The 19,673-nt window shown below is 39.2% G+C and overlaps 2 protein-coding genes across 3 annotated transcripts in view; one reads left to right on the plus strand and one right to left on the minus strand.

The window, feature by feature from the left end:
* Positions 1 to 917: 917 nt before the first annotated feature.
* The window catches only part of LOC120424799 (retinaldehyde-binding protein 1-like), a 30,416-nt gene continuing 11,660 nt past the window's right edge, over positions 918 to 19,673 (plus strand). The window contains exon 1 of the mRNA XM_039589011.2: positions 918 to 1,771. Within this exon, the coding sequence (XP_039444945.1) occupies positions 1,058 to 1,771 (714 nt within the window). The 5' untranslated portion in view covers positions 918 to 1,057. The remainder of the gene's footprint in view (positions 1,772 to 19,673) is intronic.
* LOC120424800 (uncharacterized) lies at positions 18,178 to 19,660 on the minus strand. Of its 2 annotated transcripts, none has more exons than XM_039589014.2 (4): positions 19,333 to 19,660; positions 19,078 to 19,276; positions 18,884 to 19,015; positions 18,178 to 18,826 (listed from the first exon to the last, which is right to left on the minus strand). In XM_039589014.2, the coding sequence occupies exons 2-4, from the start codon at positions 19,208 to 19,210 to the stop codon at positions 18,717 to 18,719; spliced, it is 375 nt and encodes a 124-aa protein (XP_039444948.1). In that variant the 5' UTR covers positions 19,211 to 19,276; positions 19,333 to 19,660; the 3' UTR covers positions 18,178 to 18,716. The 2 variants fall into 2 exon arrangements, with proteins under 2 accessions (XP_039444948.1, XP_039444949.1); XM_039589015.2 differs by having other exon boundaries at positions 18,179 to 18,826; positions 19,087 to 19,276.

A 19,673-nucleotide genomic window follows, 5' to 3' on the forward strand; every position in this document is an offset into this window, starting at 1 on the left:
GGAGTCGGAATCTGTGAAGTCGGGTATTTTTGGAGAGCTGATGTCGGCGTTGACGTCATATCCTGCATCCAGAGTCGGAGTTGTCTTCAAAGTATGGATTCAAATTCGCTTGAAGGAACCCGACTCTGCAGCCCTGACTAGTACTGAAGATTTATGGCAACTGCAGGTTTATTTGCAAATGGCAAATAAACCAACACAATAACTTTTTTTGTTATGGAGACATACAAGTTTAATAACAATTTTTGTTATTATGCTGCTCCACCTCTTCGCACAAAATAACAAATCTTGTTATTCCTTCATGATTCCTTCTGTGTTATTGGTTTGTTATTGCAATAACAACATAATAACAGTTTAAGTTATTCTTCGAACAAATCTTTGTTATTGATTTTTGTTATTTTAACAACTAATTCGATCATCCCAATAACATATTTCGATCTTCTCACAATATCAAAAACTGACCTTCCCAAGTTATTTCCGTCTGCTCGGGTAGGGTTGTATTTTGTCTATATTTCTAAATGCATACAATGTTTTCACAATGTTTAAAAACAATGATTATCGTGTGCAAATCGCTCTCATAAATCCTGTTGATTTACATTACCTTAAATAAGAAGCTGACCAGAATAGGCGTATCTTCCCTGTTTTTGCTTCGTTTCACCTACGTAATCTCCCACGTGCTTGGGTTTAGCCTAATTATTGTGTTGAAGTAAAATTTTAAATAGTTCCGTCAATAAAGATCTATATTAATCTCGTGTTTAACTCCGGAACGGCCAAGCGAAAATCTATTTATAATTTTTCGTTACATGGCCAATTTCTTACCAATGACGATATGAATCGAACTAAAACTAAAAAAAAGGGTTTAAAAAAGTCTAAATAGTTGTTTTAGGAAAAAGTTCTAGATGTTAGACATGGTAAAAACAACATACTTTAACTAACATAAGTCCAAACGATGCGTGCCCATCGCCAGACAGATTAACTGCGTTTTTGTTGACTCTGTGACCACGCCATCAGTATCTTTTGGACCACGTTCCAGGTCGGATGTATTTCGCTGTAGCTCAAGATGAGTTCGCTTAGTGTTGAAAAGTGTCCGGGCCGATACGAGGAGTATAGTTTTACGCTGGACAAGCAATATCTCAAAATCGCTCAGGAAAATCTCCAGGAAACGGTCGAATCTCGAGAGCAATCGTTGGCGCAAATGCGTGAGTGGATCGCCAAGCATCCGTACATCCGAAAGTGTCGCACGGATTCGTTGTTTTTGCTACGGTTTCTAAGGATGCGCAAGTTCTCCGTCCCAAGGGCGCAAGAAACGATCGAGCGTTACCTGGCGATGAGACAAACCTTCCCGCAGTGGTTTCAAACGTTGGACCCGAACGAACCGGACATGGCAGAACTGCTGGACGACAATCAGTTCCAGCTGCTGGGTCGAGACTCCAAGGGCCGTACGGTGGTGCTGATTCGGCTCAAAAACTTTAACGCGGAAAAGTTCAACTCGGCCCACCAGGCTCGGGCCATGATGTTGTTTTTGGAAACTATTTTCGATGAGGAAGAGTCGCAAATCGGTGGTTACGTTGCCATTCTGGACTACGCGGACATTTCGATGCGTTTGGTGGCGGTTTGGTCGCTGATGGACGTGAAGAACTTCATGAACTGCGTCAACCACTCGCTGCCGGTCAGCATTAAGGAGGTGCATGGCGTGCGGTTGCCAAAGTTTGCGGTCGTGATCGCCGAGCTGGCGTTGTCCTGCTTGAGCCAGAAGCTGAAGGACAGGGTGTTTGTAAGTAGTTCAACAGCATGCAATCATCTGATAGAAATTTAATGATAAAAATGATATGAGACCATCCATAAACTACGTGGACACTTTTTTGGACAATCTTATTCACCAAACACCACCCCTCCCCCCCCCCACCCCTTTCCTGATCCTTCATGAGACCCATCTTTGGTTAGGAGTGAGTAAAGAACGTACTACTGGTGGCAGACTCAGTTTGTATCAACAGCAAATAAATTACAAAACGGTTCACGGTGGGTACGAAGAGGATTATTATGCAACTTGCATGCACCTCGGAAATTCCTTCTGGAGGTTGTTGGGGGGACTATTCTGAGTCAGAAAAATCGATTCCCAAAATATTCTGTCGGTGAAAACTGGTTTTATCTCGATTTGAAGTTAAAAAACCTAATATATCACCTAAAACCTCAAAAATACGTCTAAAATCACGGTCTAACTCTGGACAAAGATGCACAATTTCATCAAATATCAATTCTTAGTTCCCAAAATATATTCCTGACATAGTACACCTAAAATCGATCCATTACTTGAGTCCCAGCGTCATCAGGAGGTGTAAAATAGTGTTATTTCTAAAAAAAAATATTTTTAATTTGCTCTGGTAAATAAACTGTCATGTCTGCATTCAAAAACTAATGTTGTTGCATTATTGCAAACAAAATGAAGAACAATTTTGCAGAAAAAAGAAAGAAATTTTATCCATTTTCATTAAGTTATGTCTATTTTAGTGGGAAAATTGCTGCCAATTTTCAAAATTCTTCGATATCTAACTCATTTCTGTTATTAACAGCTACTACGATCATACTCAGTAGGATGTAACAAAAATTACATTTTGGCGGTCATTCTGGGGCTTGTTACGGAGGGCATACTGAGCTGAAATCCCAAATGTGAGCTTGATTGAACTCAACAGGAGCATGCTTTTTGCATTTAAATTTTTAATAAGATTTAACCCGTAATTTTTTTTTTAAAGATGTACATTTTGTAGTCATTTTGGCCACTGGAGCGTTTATTTTCAACATCATTGGCGTGTAGGACAGATCCTTGCGCATGTTTTGGTAAATATAACATTGTAGTTTTGAGCAAACTGAAATGGCGCGACGCCTATCTTTTCTGCTGGATCGTTTTTTAAAGAAAAAAAATCAAAACTTTGAAGACCTGTACAGAGCTTCAGAGTGCTTCAATTCAATATTATAATAGCAAAATATGCGCAATGACTACAAAATCTACATCTTTACAAAAAAAAATTACGGGTTAAATCTTATTAAAAATTTAAGTGCAAAAAGCATGCTCCTGTTGAGTTCAATCAAGCTCATATTTGGGATTTCAGGTCAGTTTGCCCTCCGTAACAAGCCCCAGAATGACCGCCAAAATGTAATTTTTGTTACATCCTACTGAGTATGATCGTAGTAGCTGTTAATAACAGAAATGAGTTAGATATCGAAGAATTTTGAAAATTGGCAGCAATTTTCCATAACTTTAATGAAAATGGATAAAATTTCTTTCTTTTTTCTGCAAAATTGTTCTTCATTTTGTTTGCAATAATGCAACAACATTAGTTTTTGAATTCAGACATGACAGTTTATTTACCAGAGCAAATTGAAAATATTTTTTTAGAAATAACACTATTTTACACCTCCTGATGACGCTGGGACTCAAATAATGGATAGATTTAAGGTGTACTATGTCAGGAATATATTTTGGGAACTAAGAATTGATATTTGATGAAATTGTGCATCTTTGTCCAGAGTTAGACCGTGATTTTAGACGTATTTTTGAGGTTTTAGGTGATATATTAGGTTTTTTAACTTCAAATCGAGATAAAACCAGTTTTCACCGACAGAATATTTTGGGAATTGATTTTTCTGACTCAGAATAGTCCCCCCAACAACCTCCAGAAGGAATTTGCGAGGTGCATGCAAGTTGCATAATAATCCTCTTCGTACCCACCGTGCGGTTAGTTTAGGAAATTCTAAATTTCATTCTGTTCGATTAATTTGGAGGCAGATTGGTTCGTTTTGCATAATATTTTGCAAACTGTGCTGGTTTATGGGTCAAATCGCTTGAACACAATTCTACACAGTAAAAAAAAATCACGGTAATATTACATCTGGGAATTTACCTGTGGCATACGCAATGCAAAACACTTACTGTTACCGCACATCGGAGTGGATGTGGTCCTGTGCAGGGCTTGCGAAATTTCGACTTTGTTTGTGATAGCTGACAGAACACTCCAATCGTCTTCACCACGACAACCTGATTTTTACATTCTACTTTCGTTCGTTTCACATACAAAGGAATGAGTGCTACGCAAAGTCACTCACACAATCATTGACTTCCCTCCAGGGAAACCGCTTCGAGAGCGGTCGTTTGACATTCTACCGAGATTCCGATAATCTCTCCAATGATAGCAATCATATGACTCCTGTCACCAATGCAGCATACATTAGGAAGAGGGAGACAAAAACGAAAGAAAGAGAAAGAGCACGTTGTCTCGTTCGGGCGGCAGCTTGAGCTTGAGGAATTTTTCGTTCGTTTCGTCTTCGTGTTTACGTTCATCGACCGTCGCCAAGCAATGACGGTCATGATAGGCGTTGTGTGTCAGCGATCAAATATCGTTTTGGGAAATGATCGCTGACAGAAAGTTCTATCGAATATCGAGCAGTCCCGTTCAGTGATTGATCCCATTTCAAGCATTGGTCCTGTGTATTGGTAGAGAACATTGTGATCCGGTAAGCTAACTGAAAAGTCACGGTAATTTCGGGAAGACTTTATTGCACAAAAAAAGGGTACGAATTTAAGAAAGAATACAAACATTGAACATAAAGTTACACGAAGGGCTACTATGATTTTGTGTGTGTGTGTGTGTGTGTGTGTGTGTGTGTGTGTGTGTGTGTGTGTGTGGTGTTACATAGAGTAGTACAAGGCAATAGTGCACACGGGGCAAAGATGCGCCCCAGCCATTCAAATACTTAATTTCAACCTAAAAAGCTCATATCAGCATCAGCAAATTAATTAAATTTGACCTGTGACTACCTGTTACATTTCTGTATAACAATTTCCAATATTCTAGGTTGCCATCTTGGCCGCCATCTTGGATTGCACATTCCCTGAGTACTTTGGAGTATTATATGGCTCATATTCGAGTTCACCGACCCCAAATTTGTTAAATTTGACTAGTTGATTGAACTTAAAAATCCTTTTATGGTGATTTTCCATTCAGCCGCCATATTAGACGCCATCTTGTTTATCTCGCTTCCCTTTGAGACTCAGGAAAATCAACAGGCAAATTTGGATTCAGGAGGGTCGATTTAGTCTAGATCGATCAAAAACTGGCCTGTTACAGGATTTGCTTCTAGACACGACAAATGAGCACCTTTTTTTGAATTCGTGCCTTGACCAAAAAATTGGCGTGACGGGACAACGCAAACTTGCGTCAGTCGTAACTCTGGTTCCTTTTGACCAATTTTCGATTTCTAAAAAGCATTTTAAAGGGTTTTTTGAATACGAAGAGAATCCGAAATATGATGCAAATCCGATTTCACGAACCATTGCAAACTAAACAATTGGGTCCTAAAATAAAGCTTAGATTGCTGATATTATTGTTTACAGCGATAAAGCTTATTTTTCTGAGTACAATGACCCTTTGTACGACCACGAAGAGTTTAAAATGGATTTTTAAATCAATTTGGAAAAATTAACCTCGCGGTCCTTCTTGACAGAAAAGTTCCTACTTGACAGCTCGTTCCAAGGGGACCATAGTTATTCCATCGAAAAAATGTTGTCTTGTCAATATTTTTTTTTGCATTAAAATGAAAAAAAGTGATCAGAAATGGTTTTTAATCGTGTTTTTTACCGTTGTACATAAAAATTGACATAGGGCTTTAGTACCCAATTGTAATTTTTCGTGACGGGACAACGCTTCCATATAGGGTAGAGTAGTCATCAATGAGACACGGGGAACAATGATAAAATGGCTCTCACAAGTCGTAGTTTCAACCAATCAGGCTCATATTTTGGGGAAAGGTGTATCTACTGGATACACTGCCGCTCGAAGCTAGTCCGTCCCATATGTAATTTCGTCAATTTTGAGGTAATGATGCAGTTTGGTCCAAAATCATGTAAACTATCAGAAAAACCAATAAAATGTAGTACTTTGTTCTAGAAAGCCAGATAAAATCCACTTTTTCGTGAAATTCTAACACGTAGCCTTATGGGCGGGACAACTTTGACACGCGTTTTTCTCGGCTTGCTGTTTTTACATATGGGACGGACACGATTAGAGCGGCAGTACACGTCTGCCATAATAGTGGCTTTGGTTATGGACGCTCCCTTGCAAAATTATTCATAAATGTTTGATTTTGGGGTGTAAAAGTAAATTATGACTGAAAATTACATTTTCGCTTATAGGCTGCCTCCCAGTCACGAAATATTCTAGCAGAGCTGGTTCTGCCAGAATCCTGCTAGAACGGTGGAACATTTTTGCTAGAATGCTGTAAGAATATCCAGCTCTGTGAGAACTCTGCTAGAATCCTGCTAGAACGTCGTGACTGGGCTGTTCAGTCCGCCTCACGGACCGAAGTTCAAAATTCTGTCTGCGCCGTCTGCGCAGAACAGTCTTCACATAATTGAGTCTATGGTCCAGCCGCGCGCGTCGTGTTTGCGCGTCGTTGTGAGCTGTCAAACACGACAACGTTGCGCGCGCCAATCGTGTCCATCGCTTACGATCGTACGTCCGTCGTTTGCGCGCGCATGCTAGCAATCGCAAACGGAGCTGGTCGCGTGCGCATGGAGTCAGCGCTCGTGATCGGTGCGCATCATCTTACAAGTTTTCTGGAGCATTATTCCATACCGTCGAAGCAGTACAGTACAAACCTGGAAGCAAGTCATTCCAGTGGTAGCAGAAGTTAGCAGCAGTAGCAGCCTCCGTCATCACGCAGCCAGCCGGAATCGGCCTGCGCCTCCGCCGATAGCAGCTCGCGGAGAAGGACACGCCGTTCGTGACCGAACGCGGCGAAGTCCTGGTCATCCTGGCGACCACGGACAAGAGCGCGGTCCACTGCGTCCTGGTCAACCCGGCGACCGAGGACAAGAGAGCGGTTCCACCAGTTCCGGTCAACAAGGCGACCGTGGACGAAAGGAGCAACAGTGTACAGTGTAAATAGCCACCGAAGAGAAAAACCGTGATTAAAGATGGAGTGATTTGAACGCAAAGTGTTTCCGTTTTCCGCCCGCCGAGCCTGCCGTCCACGAATTTGCCCCTGATTCTGCCGCACAAGTCGGCCCAACGCTCAAACCGGAGCGTCTACCCCTGAAGATTGAGTGAGTATCTTGCCCCTGTCGCACCCCCACCTTTGAAGAGGAAGTCATTGGGACTTCCTTCTGGCCAAAACCGTCAACAGGCAGGAGGCCCCTGGTGATAGGGGTTTCTTCCTGCAGGGAGACGTCCAGTTCCGCTTGGGGAACTGGGCTGTTCACCCGGCCAGCCTCTTGGAAATACAGTCCACCTTGGCGTCTACCTTGGAACCGGGATCCACCGCATCGGATCCCTCAGACCCAACACTGCCAATAATACAAAAAACTAAAATTTCTCCAAACTTCTTTCGTCATTTCATAGGGCATGAGTTGGGCTACGATGGCCTTTCATTAGAATTGACCAAAATTAAGAATATACCCAGAATCCAGGGCTGTCTCATTGTTCCCCACTCTTTTCAGCCTATGGGTAACAATGAGACACTTTGATTTTTCTTCATTAAACTTTTCAAAATCTAGGGAAATCCTTCAAAACATTAATTGGAAGCGATTTTTGGCATATTTATTGAGTTTTGACTTCATTTAGCAATTTAAATACTTTTTAGTATAACTTTTTTTAATGAAAGTTTCAAGTTGGCAAAATTGCTTTAAAATGTTCAAGGTAAGTCACCTGCAATAGAACAATACAAAAACATGATGTTTTACTAGAAAAATATTGATTTTCGTAGAGTGTCTCATTGTTCCCCACCTGTCTCATTGTTCCTGCCAAGTGCGTCTACAATGAGACAGTTGGATAGCTCTGGCTTTAGAGGTCGGATCGATCTCATATTTTGGTCAATGTTAGAACACATTAAAAGAAAGAAAATGCAACAAAAAGCTCATTAAAACATGCTGATGAAAAAAATACAAAAATCGTTAAAAGTTAAGTTTATCAATAAGAGGGCTTATAAAAGAGTCATTTTATTATAAAATTCCGTTTAGAATGATTAAATATGTATTCCATCCATTAATTTGAGCAATTAAAAATTTCCAGCGTTTATACATTTCTTGACTTTTTTTTGATAAGGTCCGATAAACAAAAGTAAACATTGAGTGTATCCCGCTTACTCCGATGGACTTTGACATAAGGTGTGAAAGGGATACACTCAATGTTTACTTTTGTTTATAGGACCTTATCAAAAAAAAGTCAAGATTTTACAACTTCTGCTCACCGATATTCGCAATCACTGCACTTCGACCCACTGCGCGTTTTATTTTTGATCGATGAGCTTCAATATGACCCTTAAACAACTCTAAAGTGATTAAGAATATTTACAGAGGAACAGAACAGAACAGAGGAATTGGTTTAGCAATTGAGAAAGAGGTTCTTCGTATTGCTTTTTACTCAAGTTATGTCATTGTAATGAAAGGAAAGATGAGAATTATCATAACAGACGAAACTAACATTACATATGTAAAGTACTTTGTTAACAAAGGAATCACAATTCCATTATGTTATTGGAAAGCGATTGCAGCTTGCAATGTAGTAGGTTCTGAGGAGAGTTTTGAAATTAAATGCTGGATAATCGAAAACAAAAAGCCAAAGGAAGGGCTAACGAAAGACAAATGTTTGAAATGTTTAAAAGGAGTCCAGCAAGCAACAGGGATAAAATTGTTTGAAGAATATTTCTCTAAAACCATTAGGTATCAAGGGAAAAACGTGAGTACAAGTGAAATGATGAACATTTATAAATAAAGGTCTAGTTAGTGTCTTACTAATGTTTATTCAATTCTATTTTGTTCTTTAGTTGGTTTTTGTGCGTGCACCGGTGTGCTGTACTGTTTTCGACCGGTGCTGCGATTGTTTTTAAATATCCCGCGTAAACCGGATCGTCGCGTCTTGAAGTTCCCGTCTATACCCGAACTGGAACTTGTAGTGGCCCGGTCTCATGAAGTTTGCATGCCTGGTGGACGATAATTAGCACAAATTGTGATTCTTTTTGTCGCGAATCTGCGTCCAGTTACGGGCCAATAATCGAAACAAAAGCTGCCCGCGTGCTCGATACAAAGGCGCGTCGTATCGCAAAATGCGCAGTGGGTCAAAGTGCAGTAATTGCGAAGAAAAATTAAATCGAGAAAAGTTTTTGGAATTTTGGAAAAAGTGTTCAGAGGGTCAAAAAGTGAAGTGCAATTAATAATCCCGCAGCGCAAAACGCCTCACAATATTACACGTTTTATTACACAAAAGTGTGTAATCAAACTTAAACTCCATTTTGTGTAAACGAACTCTAAATATTGCAATTCCGATTCTCCGTATAACTAATTTTCTTTTACTTCGTTTTTTCAAGCAAGTAGGACGTGCTTCAGCTCTTGCTTCGGATACAAAAAAATATCATTTTCGTCATTTAAAATCAATTCAGAACATTATTCCGCTCTATTTGAAGAACATAAAAGTTTGCGCGACATGAACGGTAAGTAAAATGTAATATTTTTGAAGCATTGTGAAAATTTAAGCTGACGGCAGCCATTTGTCTTAGACACATTCTACCGTGACGTTCGGGAGAGTTGTTTAATTACGTAATGTAAAACCTTGATTATTGAACCCCTTCCAACCTCGTAGCAAAATTGACATGCTAATTTCAAAGATTTTGTATTGAGCGTAACACCGCCTGGACCCCCACCCCTTTCCCTTTAACTGCGTTACGTATTAAAAGACACTCCACTTTTTACTTAAGGATTTTTGCCTCTGTGATTTAATAAAAACCTCAATATAATTCCTATTTTTACAGATTCCTTCATCGCGTGTACAGATGGCAATAATAATAAAACCACACGTGGTTTGGACGTGGTCGTTCAACTAGAACGGTTGACCGTTGACAGTTATGAAGGTACCATCCATAAACCACGTGTTGCGATTGTCCACGCTCCATACAAAATTCGCATGAAACCGTAAAACAATCAGAGTTCAGTTTCAGAATGGCGGCAAAAATCGTGCGGAACTAGCGCGAGTTTCTTTAAAAAAACGCTTTGTCAGCTCTTAGAGTACCGTGACGTTAGGAAGTGTTCTGTTATATTATCATTTTATATTTATCAATTATTTTGTATCGAGCGTAACACGGCCTTCGCTTCCCCCTCCCACTCATAACAACACTTCCCTTGTTTTTAAAGGGTTTAGGCTATACCTGTAATTTAATAAAAACAATCCAACAGAATTGCATACAACTGAATCAAACTTCAAAGTCGCAGAAACCCAGTGCGAAGAAACTGCGGAGAATGTTCCCTTGGTGGAACAAGTGAAAGGTAAGTCAAATGTAATGATTATGAAGTATTGTGAAAATTTAATGCAGCTATTTGTCTTGCCATTTTCTTCAAAGACGGTGTGTATTTTCTTGACAAAAAGTCTGCAATTAATCGTATGAATCGAAAACCTCACAAAAACATACACATTTATGAATTGAGTGTATGGGCATATGTTGTGGAATGTGATATAGAGTTCGAAATTCAACATTCGAAACAACTAGCGTGTGAGATTGGCGAAATCTTATTCTTTATGAATAATGTTGAATTGTTGAATAATGAGTAGGTAAACGTGCATCGTCTGGCAATCGGGAACGTCCAGGAAGGATTGGTTACTTTCAAAAGCGTTGTGTTTTATAGATAGACTGCCGCACTTGTCCCTACTATACAACGTCGATGTTCAAATCCAGGTCCCATGATATCCAGTGGAAAATATTGCAGCAATAATCCGTTCTGTTCTAAATGCCGAACATTGTTTTCGGATTCCACGAACCTTCAGATTCACTCACGAGAGACAACTGCGAGGACCTGAAATAATTTGATGTTAAAATGCGTCGAGTGTGGGAAGGCGTTCAAAAATGTGAAGTAGGGGAAGGTGGGGCAAGACGACCATATGGGGCAAGAGGAACAATCGCTCGTACGGCCGTAATTTTTACAATTTTGATTATTTCCAGTATGAGGAAATGTTGCAAGCAATGCAATTAGCTGATTCTACTACCACATAACCGCCAAAATGACGTAAACGCCACGGAGCATAAGATTTAATGAAGCTTTTTTACAAACCTTTATTTTCTTATAATATTTGGAAAGTACAAAATAAGACTTTGGGTTCGTTTTAAGGCTCATTTCATCAAAATGCAATTTTTCCTAGATCAGTAGTGTCCCTACCAATGACTTGCACCTATTATAAAGTATGATTTAACTTTTGGTTGTATTTGTTGAGAGCTTTAAAAAAAAATTGTCCAGGTGGGGCAAGTGTACCATATGGATTTTTAGCATGGAAAAAAATACGAATTGCTGCAACAACATATTTTATTGGGAAATAAATAAATAAACGTACTTAATAACTGATAAACAATTGTTTAAAAAAATGTCCATACAAAATATAGTGATATTATGAAAATTTCCTTTTTTTCATCTAAGTAATAATCTTTTTCGTAAAAACGATCAAATTTTTAGTAAAATAATATTCTTTAATCGAAAAATGAAAGAAACGTTTCATATACATCCTAATCTGATGTATCTAAGTGATAACAGTTCAATTGTCAGCAAATTAACATGTTTTTTCATGCATTGTTCCTCTTGCCCCAACGGGTTGTTCGTCTTGCCCCACTAGTTGAGTAGAACATACGGAAAATAAAAAAAATTAAAATCATTTTTTTGCATTAAAAAACAGGATTTTTTGAAAACTTGTTCTATCAAAGTCTTAGTCAAGACCTGGAATAATATGATTATTATAAAATCTGACAGATTTTTTACGTTTTTAATGGGTTACAACGATCATTTCCTTAGCTTGTTACACTTGCCCCACTTTCCCCTACCTGTTTGAAATAGCTTTCCCGCAAACAGTGCTTGAAACTTGTCATGCAACATCGTTATACGATCGACGCGAAAAAAAAACTAACGGACAGCATCCCGCATGATCGTTCTTGCAGCATTCGAACCGGTAGGAGAACTAACTTGATCCGACTAACCTGCTAGTAACATCGACTAAATTCGTCGGAGCAACTCTTTTTAGACGCTCGTTTTAGGGAACACACCATGGCCAAATCAACAAGAAAGCATTAAAATTTGAAATCAACCATTCAAATTTAACTAATATGGGGTCGCTGAACACGAATATGACACTTAGAATATCCCAAAGTATTCAGAAATTGAAAAGATGGCGGCCAATATGACGCCTGTAGAATAGCGGAAACATACATTTTAGGGTAAAATAGCCATTCAACCACTCAAATTCTACTAATTTGGGGTCACTGAACACGAATAAAACACTTGGTATATTCCAAAGTATTCAGAAATCCAAGATGGCGACCAATATGGTGCCTGTAGTATATTGGGAATATTTATTTGAGGTTGTAATAGTGATTCAACCACTCAAATCTAACTAACTTGAGGTCGCTGAACACGAATATGACACTTAGAATATCCCAAAATATTAAAAAATCCGAAAATCAAAGATGGCGGCAAATATGGCGCCTGTAGAATAGCGTGAACATACATTTTAGGGTGTAATAGCCATTCAACCACTCAAATCTAACTAATTTGGGGTCGCTAAACACGAATATAACACTTGGTATATTCCAAAGTATTCAGAAATCCAAGAAGGCGACCAATATGGCGCCTGTAGTATATTGGGAATATTTATTTGAGGTTGTAATAGTGATTCAACCACTCAAATCTAACTAACTTGAGATCGCTCAACATGAATATGACACTTAGAATATCCCAAAGTATTAAAAAATCCGAAAATCAAAAATGGCGTCCAATATGGCGCCTGTAGAACAGCGTGAACATACATTTTAGGGTGTAATAGCCATTCAACCACTCAAATCTAACTAATTTGGGGTCGCTAAACACGAATATAACACTTGGTATATTCCAAAGTATTCAGAAATCCAAGATGGCGACCAATATGGCGCCTGTAGAATAGCGCGAACATGCATTTTAGGGTGTAATAGCCATTCAACCACTCAAATCTAACTAATTTGGGGTCACTGAACACGAATATGACACTTAGAATATCCCAAAGTATTAAAAAATCCGAAAATCAAAGATGGTGGCCAATATGGCGCCTGTAGAATAGCGCGAACATACATTTTAGGGTGTAATAGCCATTCAACCACTCAAATCTAACTAATTTGGGGTCGCTAAACACGAATATTTATTTATTTATTCCGTATCGTAACTTAAGACATTGTCTTTTTTAATGTTACATTGTGTGTTCTGCTTGAATTCAATTTACTTTAATGAACTAAAACTAACTTAGGTTCTCTTAATTAACTAATGGTTTAGATTGAGGTTGATAAGCAGATCACGCTTGAAAATATTTTTGGAAGGAGTTTGTTTTAACGTTACAGGTAGACTATTCCAATTTGCGATGCCTCTTGCAAAAAACGATTGACTATAATAAAACGAGCTATGATGAGGTATAAGAAAGCTTAATGTTCTGGTGTTTCGAAAACGTAATAACTTTTCAAATAGGTAATTGGGTTTCTTGGAGTTGATGATCCTATGCAATACCATACATGAACGATATTTATAAAAATTAGAAAAATTACATCCAATTAGTCGTTTTTGTAAATGTGAAACATGAGAATATCGATTTAAATTGAAAACATATCTTACGCATGCGTTTAATGCAATACGTAATCTATCCACGTGCATACCAGAAGCATTAGAATATATAAAATCAGTATAAATGAAGTGTGGAAAAATAAGTGATTTGAATAAACAAAGCTTAGTTTCAACATCAAGGTGTTTAGTTGTCAAAGTAAGCTGTTTTAAAGCAATGTAAATTTTCTTGCACTGAGATTTAATTTGAAGATCCCATTCTAAATTATTTTTAAAAATGAGTCCCAGATTATTTGCTTCTGTAACAAAAGAAATTTGTGAACCATTCAGATTCAAGTTCGGAAAATCAGGTGGTATTCTCAATTTACTGATTAATAATGCTTTTGTTTTAGTAGGATTTATAGATAATAAATTAGATTCGGACCAAGAATTAATCTGATTTAAATCAAAATTAATTTTATGGCTTATATCAGGTATGCTAAAGTTTTCACTTGAGCAGAAATATATTTGTACGTCATCAGCAAATAAATGTACTGAACAGTATTTTAGGACACCAGGCAAATCATTGATGAACAAGGAAAACAGTAACGGTCCAAGAATAGATCCTTGTGGAACTCCAGACTCGCATAAAATAAAAGGATGACATGATTCCGTTTAAGAAAACTGCTTGATAACGATCAGATAAGTAACTGTTTAATAATTTAGCTGCAGGATCAGAAAAATTGTAAGCAGAAATAAGTTTATTCACAAGTTTTACATGAGAGACCCGATCGAACGCTTTAGCGAAATCAATAAGTAATAGAATTGCAATTCCCTTTTTGTCAACAGTAAACGCTATATCATCGTGAACTTTCATAAGTGCGGTTTCAGTGCTGTGATTTTTTCTAAAACCGGATTGAAAAGGGTGTAAAAAGTTCATGTCAGAAATATATTGAGAAATTTGATCTTTGATTATCCTTTCGAAAACTTTAGAAAGCGTACACAAGAGGCTTATTGGTCTAAGATTTGAAATTTCAGATGATCCGCTCTTTTTAGTGATTGGAATCACTTTAACACGTTTCCAGTTCAGTGGGAACTTAGAAGTTGTTATGATAGTATTGAAAAGATGTACAAAGAATGGCATAAGAAAAGGAAAAATAATTTTAATAAAGATAATTGGGAGATTATCAAGTCCAGCAGCGTTAGATTTGATTGAGTTGATGGCAGTCACTATTTCATAAGCATTAATTTGTTGAAATTGAAAGCAATTTTGTAAATGAGAATATTGAATATTACATGGAACACATTCGCTGTAATTAGAAGCAAAATAATTATTAACCTCCTCAGCTGAATTTGGACTGCAGATATTATTGTTTTTACTTTTTGAAACACCTAGATTTTTTATATTTTTCCACAACTGTTTGCCCGGAATATTTAAGTTAATGCGTTGTTTATCATAGTTACACTTTGCTGTTTTAATTAAGGAATTCACAATGTTTCTTAATCTTTTATATTTACTATGATCAAAAGTATTTTTTGAACTTTTCCAAGTATTGTAGGCCAAATTCCTATTAATAATAGCTCTTTCGATGTCGGTATTGAACCAATTACGTGCAAATCTCGTCTTTTTAAATTGTAAAGGAAAAACTTGTTCGTGTATTATGAATAAATGATTATCTAAGATATTGAGAAGCATGTCGGAATCATTAATGCACAAAAAATCATTGATATCAAGACGCGAAATTGCTTCTACGAGTGCATGATTATCATAGTGAATGTAATCACGATACCAATAACCGTTTGGGTCAGTGCACTTCTCGAGGTTTAAAGTAGCAAATAATAAATCATGAGAAGATATTCCAGGCATAGAAACTTGATTACATCTCAATACTAGATCAGGTGAATTAGTTAAAAATAAATCTAAAAGCGAGCAACCATTATTATAGAAAAAAGTTGGCTCGGTATTAATGCAAGTAAAAGACATACTTGAAATTGTATCCATAAATTCAATTGATTTCCTAGATTGTTTTCTTAAGTCGGTATTAAAATCACCAATAAAAAAAGAATGATCATATTTCAAACAAAATTCTTCGATATGTGTCCGTAACAAGTAGGAACAATCGTTTGGAGGAGGGTTGTAGTAAATAGCCAACAATATACGATTTCCATTACAGTGCAATTCTAGTATCAGAAAATCGGATTCAAACCGTCCATTTGTGGAAACACCACTAAGAGATTTCTTAAGAATTTTACATCTTATATTTTGCCTTAGATAAACACAAACGCCCCCACCATGTCTATTACGGTTTTGACGAATTAAGTTATAACCATGAATAGCGATAGTTGAGTCAGTTACAGAATCATCTAACCAAGTTTCAGTGAAGCAGATAATATCCACTTTACTATCAATGAAATTTTGTTTAAGTTCTTCAAATTTAGATAAACGACGGGCACAAAGACTTTGAACATTAATGTGGCATATATTCAATTTATCATCAATTAAACAGGCATTCATTACAGCTCTAGGTATCAGAAAATTTGCAGAGACATCATTATTATCAGAATCAAACATAGTAAATAAAGGGAGCACTTATATTCAAGCGAAATCCGCATACCAAACCATCATTAACTAAACCATTATTAATAAAAGAGAACCATGACTTAAAACTAACCAAAAAATCATTTGAAAAAGATATAGATCGAGGCATATTAAAAAAAAATAGATTACTGATCAAAAACTAATATCGGCTGGCGAAAAAAAAAATTCAATTTGAACACACAAAAAAACAAAGCTCATACGTGGAAAACCGTCCCCAGCTCCCAGCAACAGCAACAGCATCGTTCTTGTAACAGCAACAGAGCAGCAACCCCGGTGTCGAAACAGCACATGTTGGTGGTAAAATGTCCAGCATAGTCCATCAGCAGCAAAACTTTTAGGAAGGAAGGAGTCATAGGATTGATAAGGAAAGGAGTCAAAGGATGAACGTGGAAGGAAGAAAGAAAAACTTGTTGGAAAGGTAAATGTTGACTTTACAGCATAATCCATCAGCAGCATTACTTTTAGGAAGGAAGGAGTCACAGGATTGATAAGGAACGGAGTCAAAGGATGAACGTGGAAGGAAGAAAGATAAACTTGTTGGAAGGGTAAATTTTGACTTTTAGGAGGGGTTGGAATCAAGGGAAAAAAGGAGTTGGAATCATAGGATGAACGTGGGAAGGAAAAGAGTAATTTCGGGGAAAGGGTTCACTTTTGTCGCGCCAGTTGTTCAGCATACTGCACCAATTCTGACGAAGACTGGCCTTGGCGCTTCACGTAGACCGCGCCATTCCTGGTAAACACCTGGGTGAAAACTCCAGCTTTCGTCATCTTCAGTGCTTCACTACGAATTTCCCTGGCCAGTTTCGTAAGGTTTTCGTTGATAAAAATTCTTTTGTCAGCATCAAAACCGATGTGCCGCAGCGACAGGCTCCGATTAGTCATATAGCGCCGGTAAAAGTCGTTTCGCACGTTACGGAGGGCAAACTGACAAAGAATTGGTGGTGCTGATCCAGCTACGATCGGCAGCTTAGCCAGACGCTGCACGTCAACAATCGGAGTATGGGCGTAACCGAGCACCGTGGCGATGTTCCGAAAGAAGTGACCAAGATCCTCAGTCTGTTGATAAGGTATCCCGGAAATTACCAACTCCGACGCCCGTTCCAGCCTAGCGACTTCCTCGGCAGTTTGTTGCAGCCCGAACTCGACGGCAATCACCTGGCGATTCATGGTTTCCATTTGTTCTCCGCATTCCTTTCTCAGAGCGACAAACTCATCCTCAAGATCGTCGATACTCGTTTTGCACGCATCGATTTTGGATTCCAAACGCGAATTTGAGTGGAACAGCAGCTTTTTCATGTTACGCCATAGATCGTTCATATTCTCCACCTCGTCTGGAAACTCAAGAGTGTTCAGATCCTCCCTGGAGCGTTTCAAGGCTTGTCCATCTTCGTCAACCGTTGTTGCGGTGCCGCCAGTTGCAGAACGAGTCTTTGTTTTGTTTGACATCGTACACACCACTTTGACGCCGAGAGTTGTCAAAAGACGGCGAAGAACGGAGAGAAAGCAGCGACCGATAAGACGATACTGAAGGGTGTACTTGATTGATTTTGTGACAACGTGCAAAAACAACTTAGTTTTTTTCAGTTAGTTGGCTTTAAAACACAGGCTGAAGGCAAACTCGATGTTGTTCCGATTTAGCCGAAACTCGCGGTCAGGTTTCACAACTTTTTGGATAACTCAGAGCTCAAAACGCGGAAAACAGGCCGAATTGTTTTTGACCACAAGACTCGCTTACTCTTCACTTGACATCCCTTCAGATCATACACTTGGTATATTCCAAAGTATTCAGAAATCCAAGATGGCGACCAATATGGCGCCTGCACGGAGGATAGGCATTACACGAAATCGAGTTCGATTACACGAAATTCAGTTCAAGTACGATTACATACTTTCGTGTAAGAGGGGTCGAACTGAAAATCGTGTAAAATCGAAATTGAAACGTTTCACCGGGTGAAAATGGCATATTGCCTACATTTGGGCGTTTTTGGATTTTCTTTGGGATTCTTATGAAGAGCAATTTAATTTCAATGAAGCTATTATATTAAACAATGTGTTTATTTTTTCTGAATTTCATACAATCAAATAAATTAAGGAAAAAATACTGATTTCACAATACCAAAATAATAATCAATGTTTCCGACCGGAGTCCTCACCGACGGGTGGACTTGCTGCTGGTTTGGACCGATGAAAGGGACGCTTCGCGCTTGCTGCGGCTTCTGCTGGAGTAGAAGGGGAACGGTGCCGGCGGAACGACTTGCTCGTGGTTTCGCGAACGTAATCCGACGGCGAGGATCGGCGACACTATTTGTGCTTGCGGCTGGGGCTTGGGCTGGGGACTTCCGGTGAGACGGAACATTTGGACACTTTCCGTGAGCTGGAACATCGCTCGTACTCGTTCGTGTCGTTGTCATATTCATCGCTGTCATCTTGGACTTGCAGTTGCTGCTGCTGCTGACTATGTTCTTGAGCAGCTTTCGCTGGTAGTGAGCGATTTCTTCGCCGAGGGCACCGCAGTCGACGCGCACCTGCCTCGTTGCGGACTCAAACTGGTCCTGAAACTGGACGATCTAGCGTGGCGCTCTTTAGCAGGGCGGCACCGTCCAACGGAACGCCATCCTCGATGTCCACTGTCCACACGATTGCTTTTCGACCTGTTGAGAGATTGTATTTTAGAACCAATTATTAAACCAATTAGAAAATCTACTCACAATCGGAATCCCTAGGCAGGTGTGCTGCAACCTGAGCAAAAAGACCTTCGGGTAGACGGTCCATTCTTCCTAGGCTTTGAACACGTTCTTCACGCGCTATTTGAGGCCCTCGGTCTTGAGACGGCTGTCCAACTGCAGATGATAGAAGATTTTTAGCAGGTTCTTCTCCATTACGATTTCCGGAAGAAACTCGCGTTGGACACCTTTATGCTGGAGTTGTGCAGAATGTCCGAGATCTGGTAGCTTGACCATGGTTTCGTTGAACAGCGATTCCGCGATGCAATCGCTAATCTCGACCGCATCGGCGTGGTCGATGCAGAGGATCATCGCGCCGCCGATCTTTTGGCGTTCGGCGTCAGATGGCGGTTTAGGTGCTCAAGGCGGTCACGTTGGCTGTGTTTCAAAATGGAATTGAATTATTGAAGCTTGACCAGAGTGAAACGACTTACGCCACCGAAAGATTGTCCTTGTTGCAGTAGATGCCTTCCAGATCCACCAGCAGCGCCTCGGGCATTCCCTGGGTGTAAAAAAATATCGAAAGGGGCTTCCAGATCGACTGATCGCGGAACATCCGGAACTCTTTGGTGAGTCAATCGTTGGCCAAGTCGCCATGGAGCAGCGAACACAGCTGTACATCGACACCGGCAACTAATTTTGCCCTGCAGCAGTTTGGACACCGCGATGCGTTCCTGTCTACTCTTTGGGCAATCTTGTCCTGCAGTATCCGGTGCTCTTTTTCGATCGCAAGTATTTTCATCGTCGAGCCATCGCACTCGCCCTTTTTTTTTAA

Source organism: Culex pipiens, chromosome 3 (assembly GCF_016801865.2).
Source record: "Culex pipiens pallens isolate TS chromosome 3, TS_CPP_V2, whole genome shotgun sequence".
NCBI lineage: Eukaryota > Metazoa > Arthropoda > Insecta > Diptera > Culicidae > Culex > Culex pipiens.

Bases quoted from the DNA above. Each gene is read 5' to 3' on its own strand.
- LOC120424800 (XM_039589014.2), bottom strand. From the start codon at position 19,210: ATGATCCTCTGCATCGACCACGCCGATGCGGTCGAGATTAGCGATTGC. The intron at 19,016-19,077 runs GCGAGTTTCTTC...TATCATCTGCAG, and splicing joins CCAGCATAAAGGTGTCCAAC to TTGGACAGCCGTCTCAAGAC. The intron at 18,827-18,883 runs GTGAGTAGATTT...ATCTCTCAACAG, and splicing joins CCTGCCTAGGGATTCCGATT to GTCGAAAAGCAATCGTGTGG.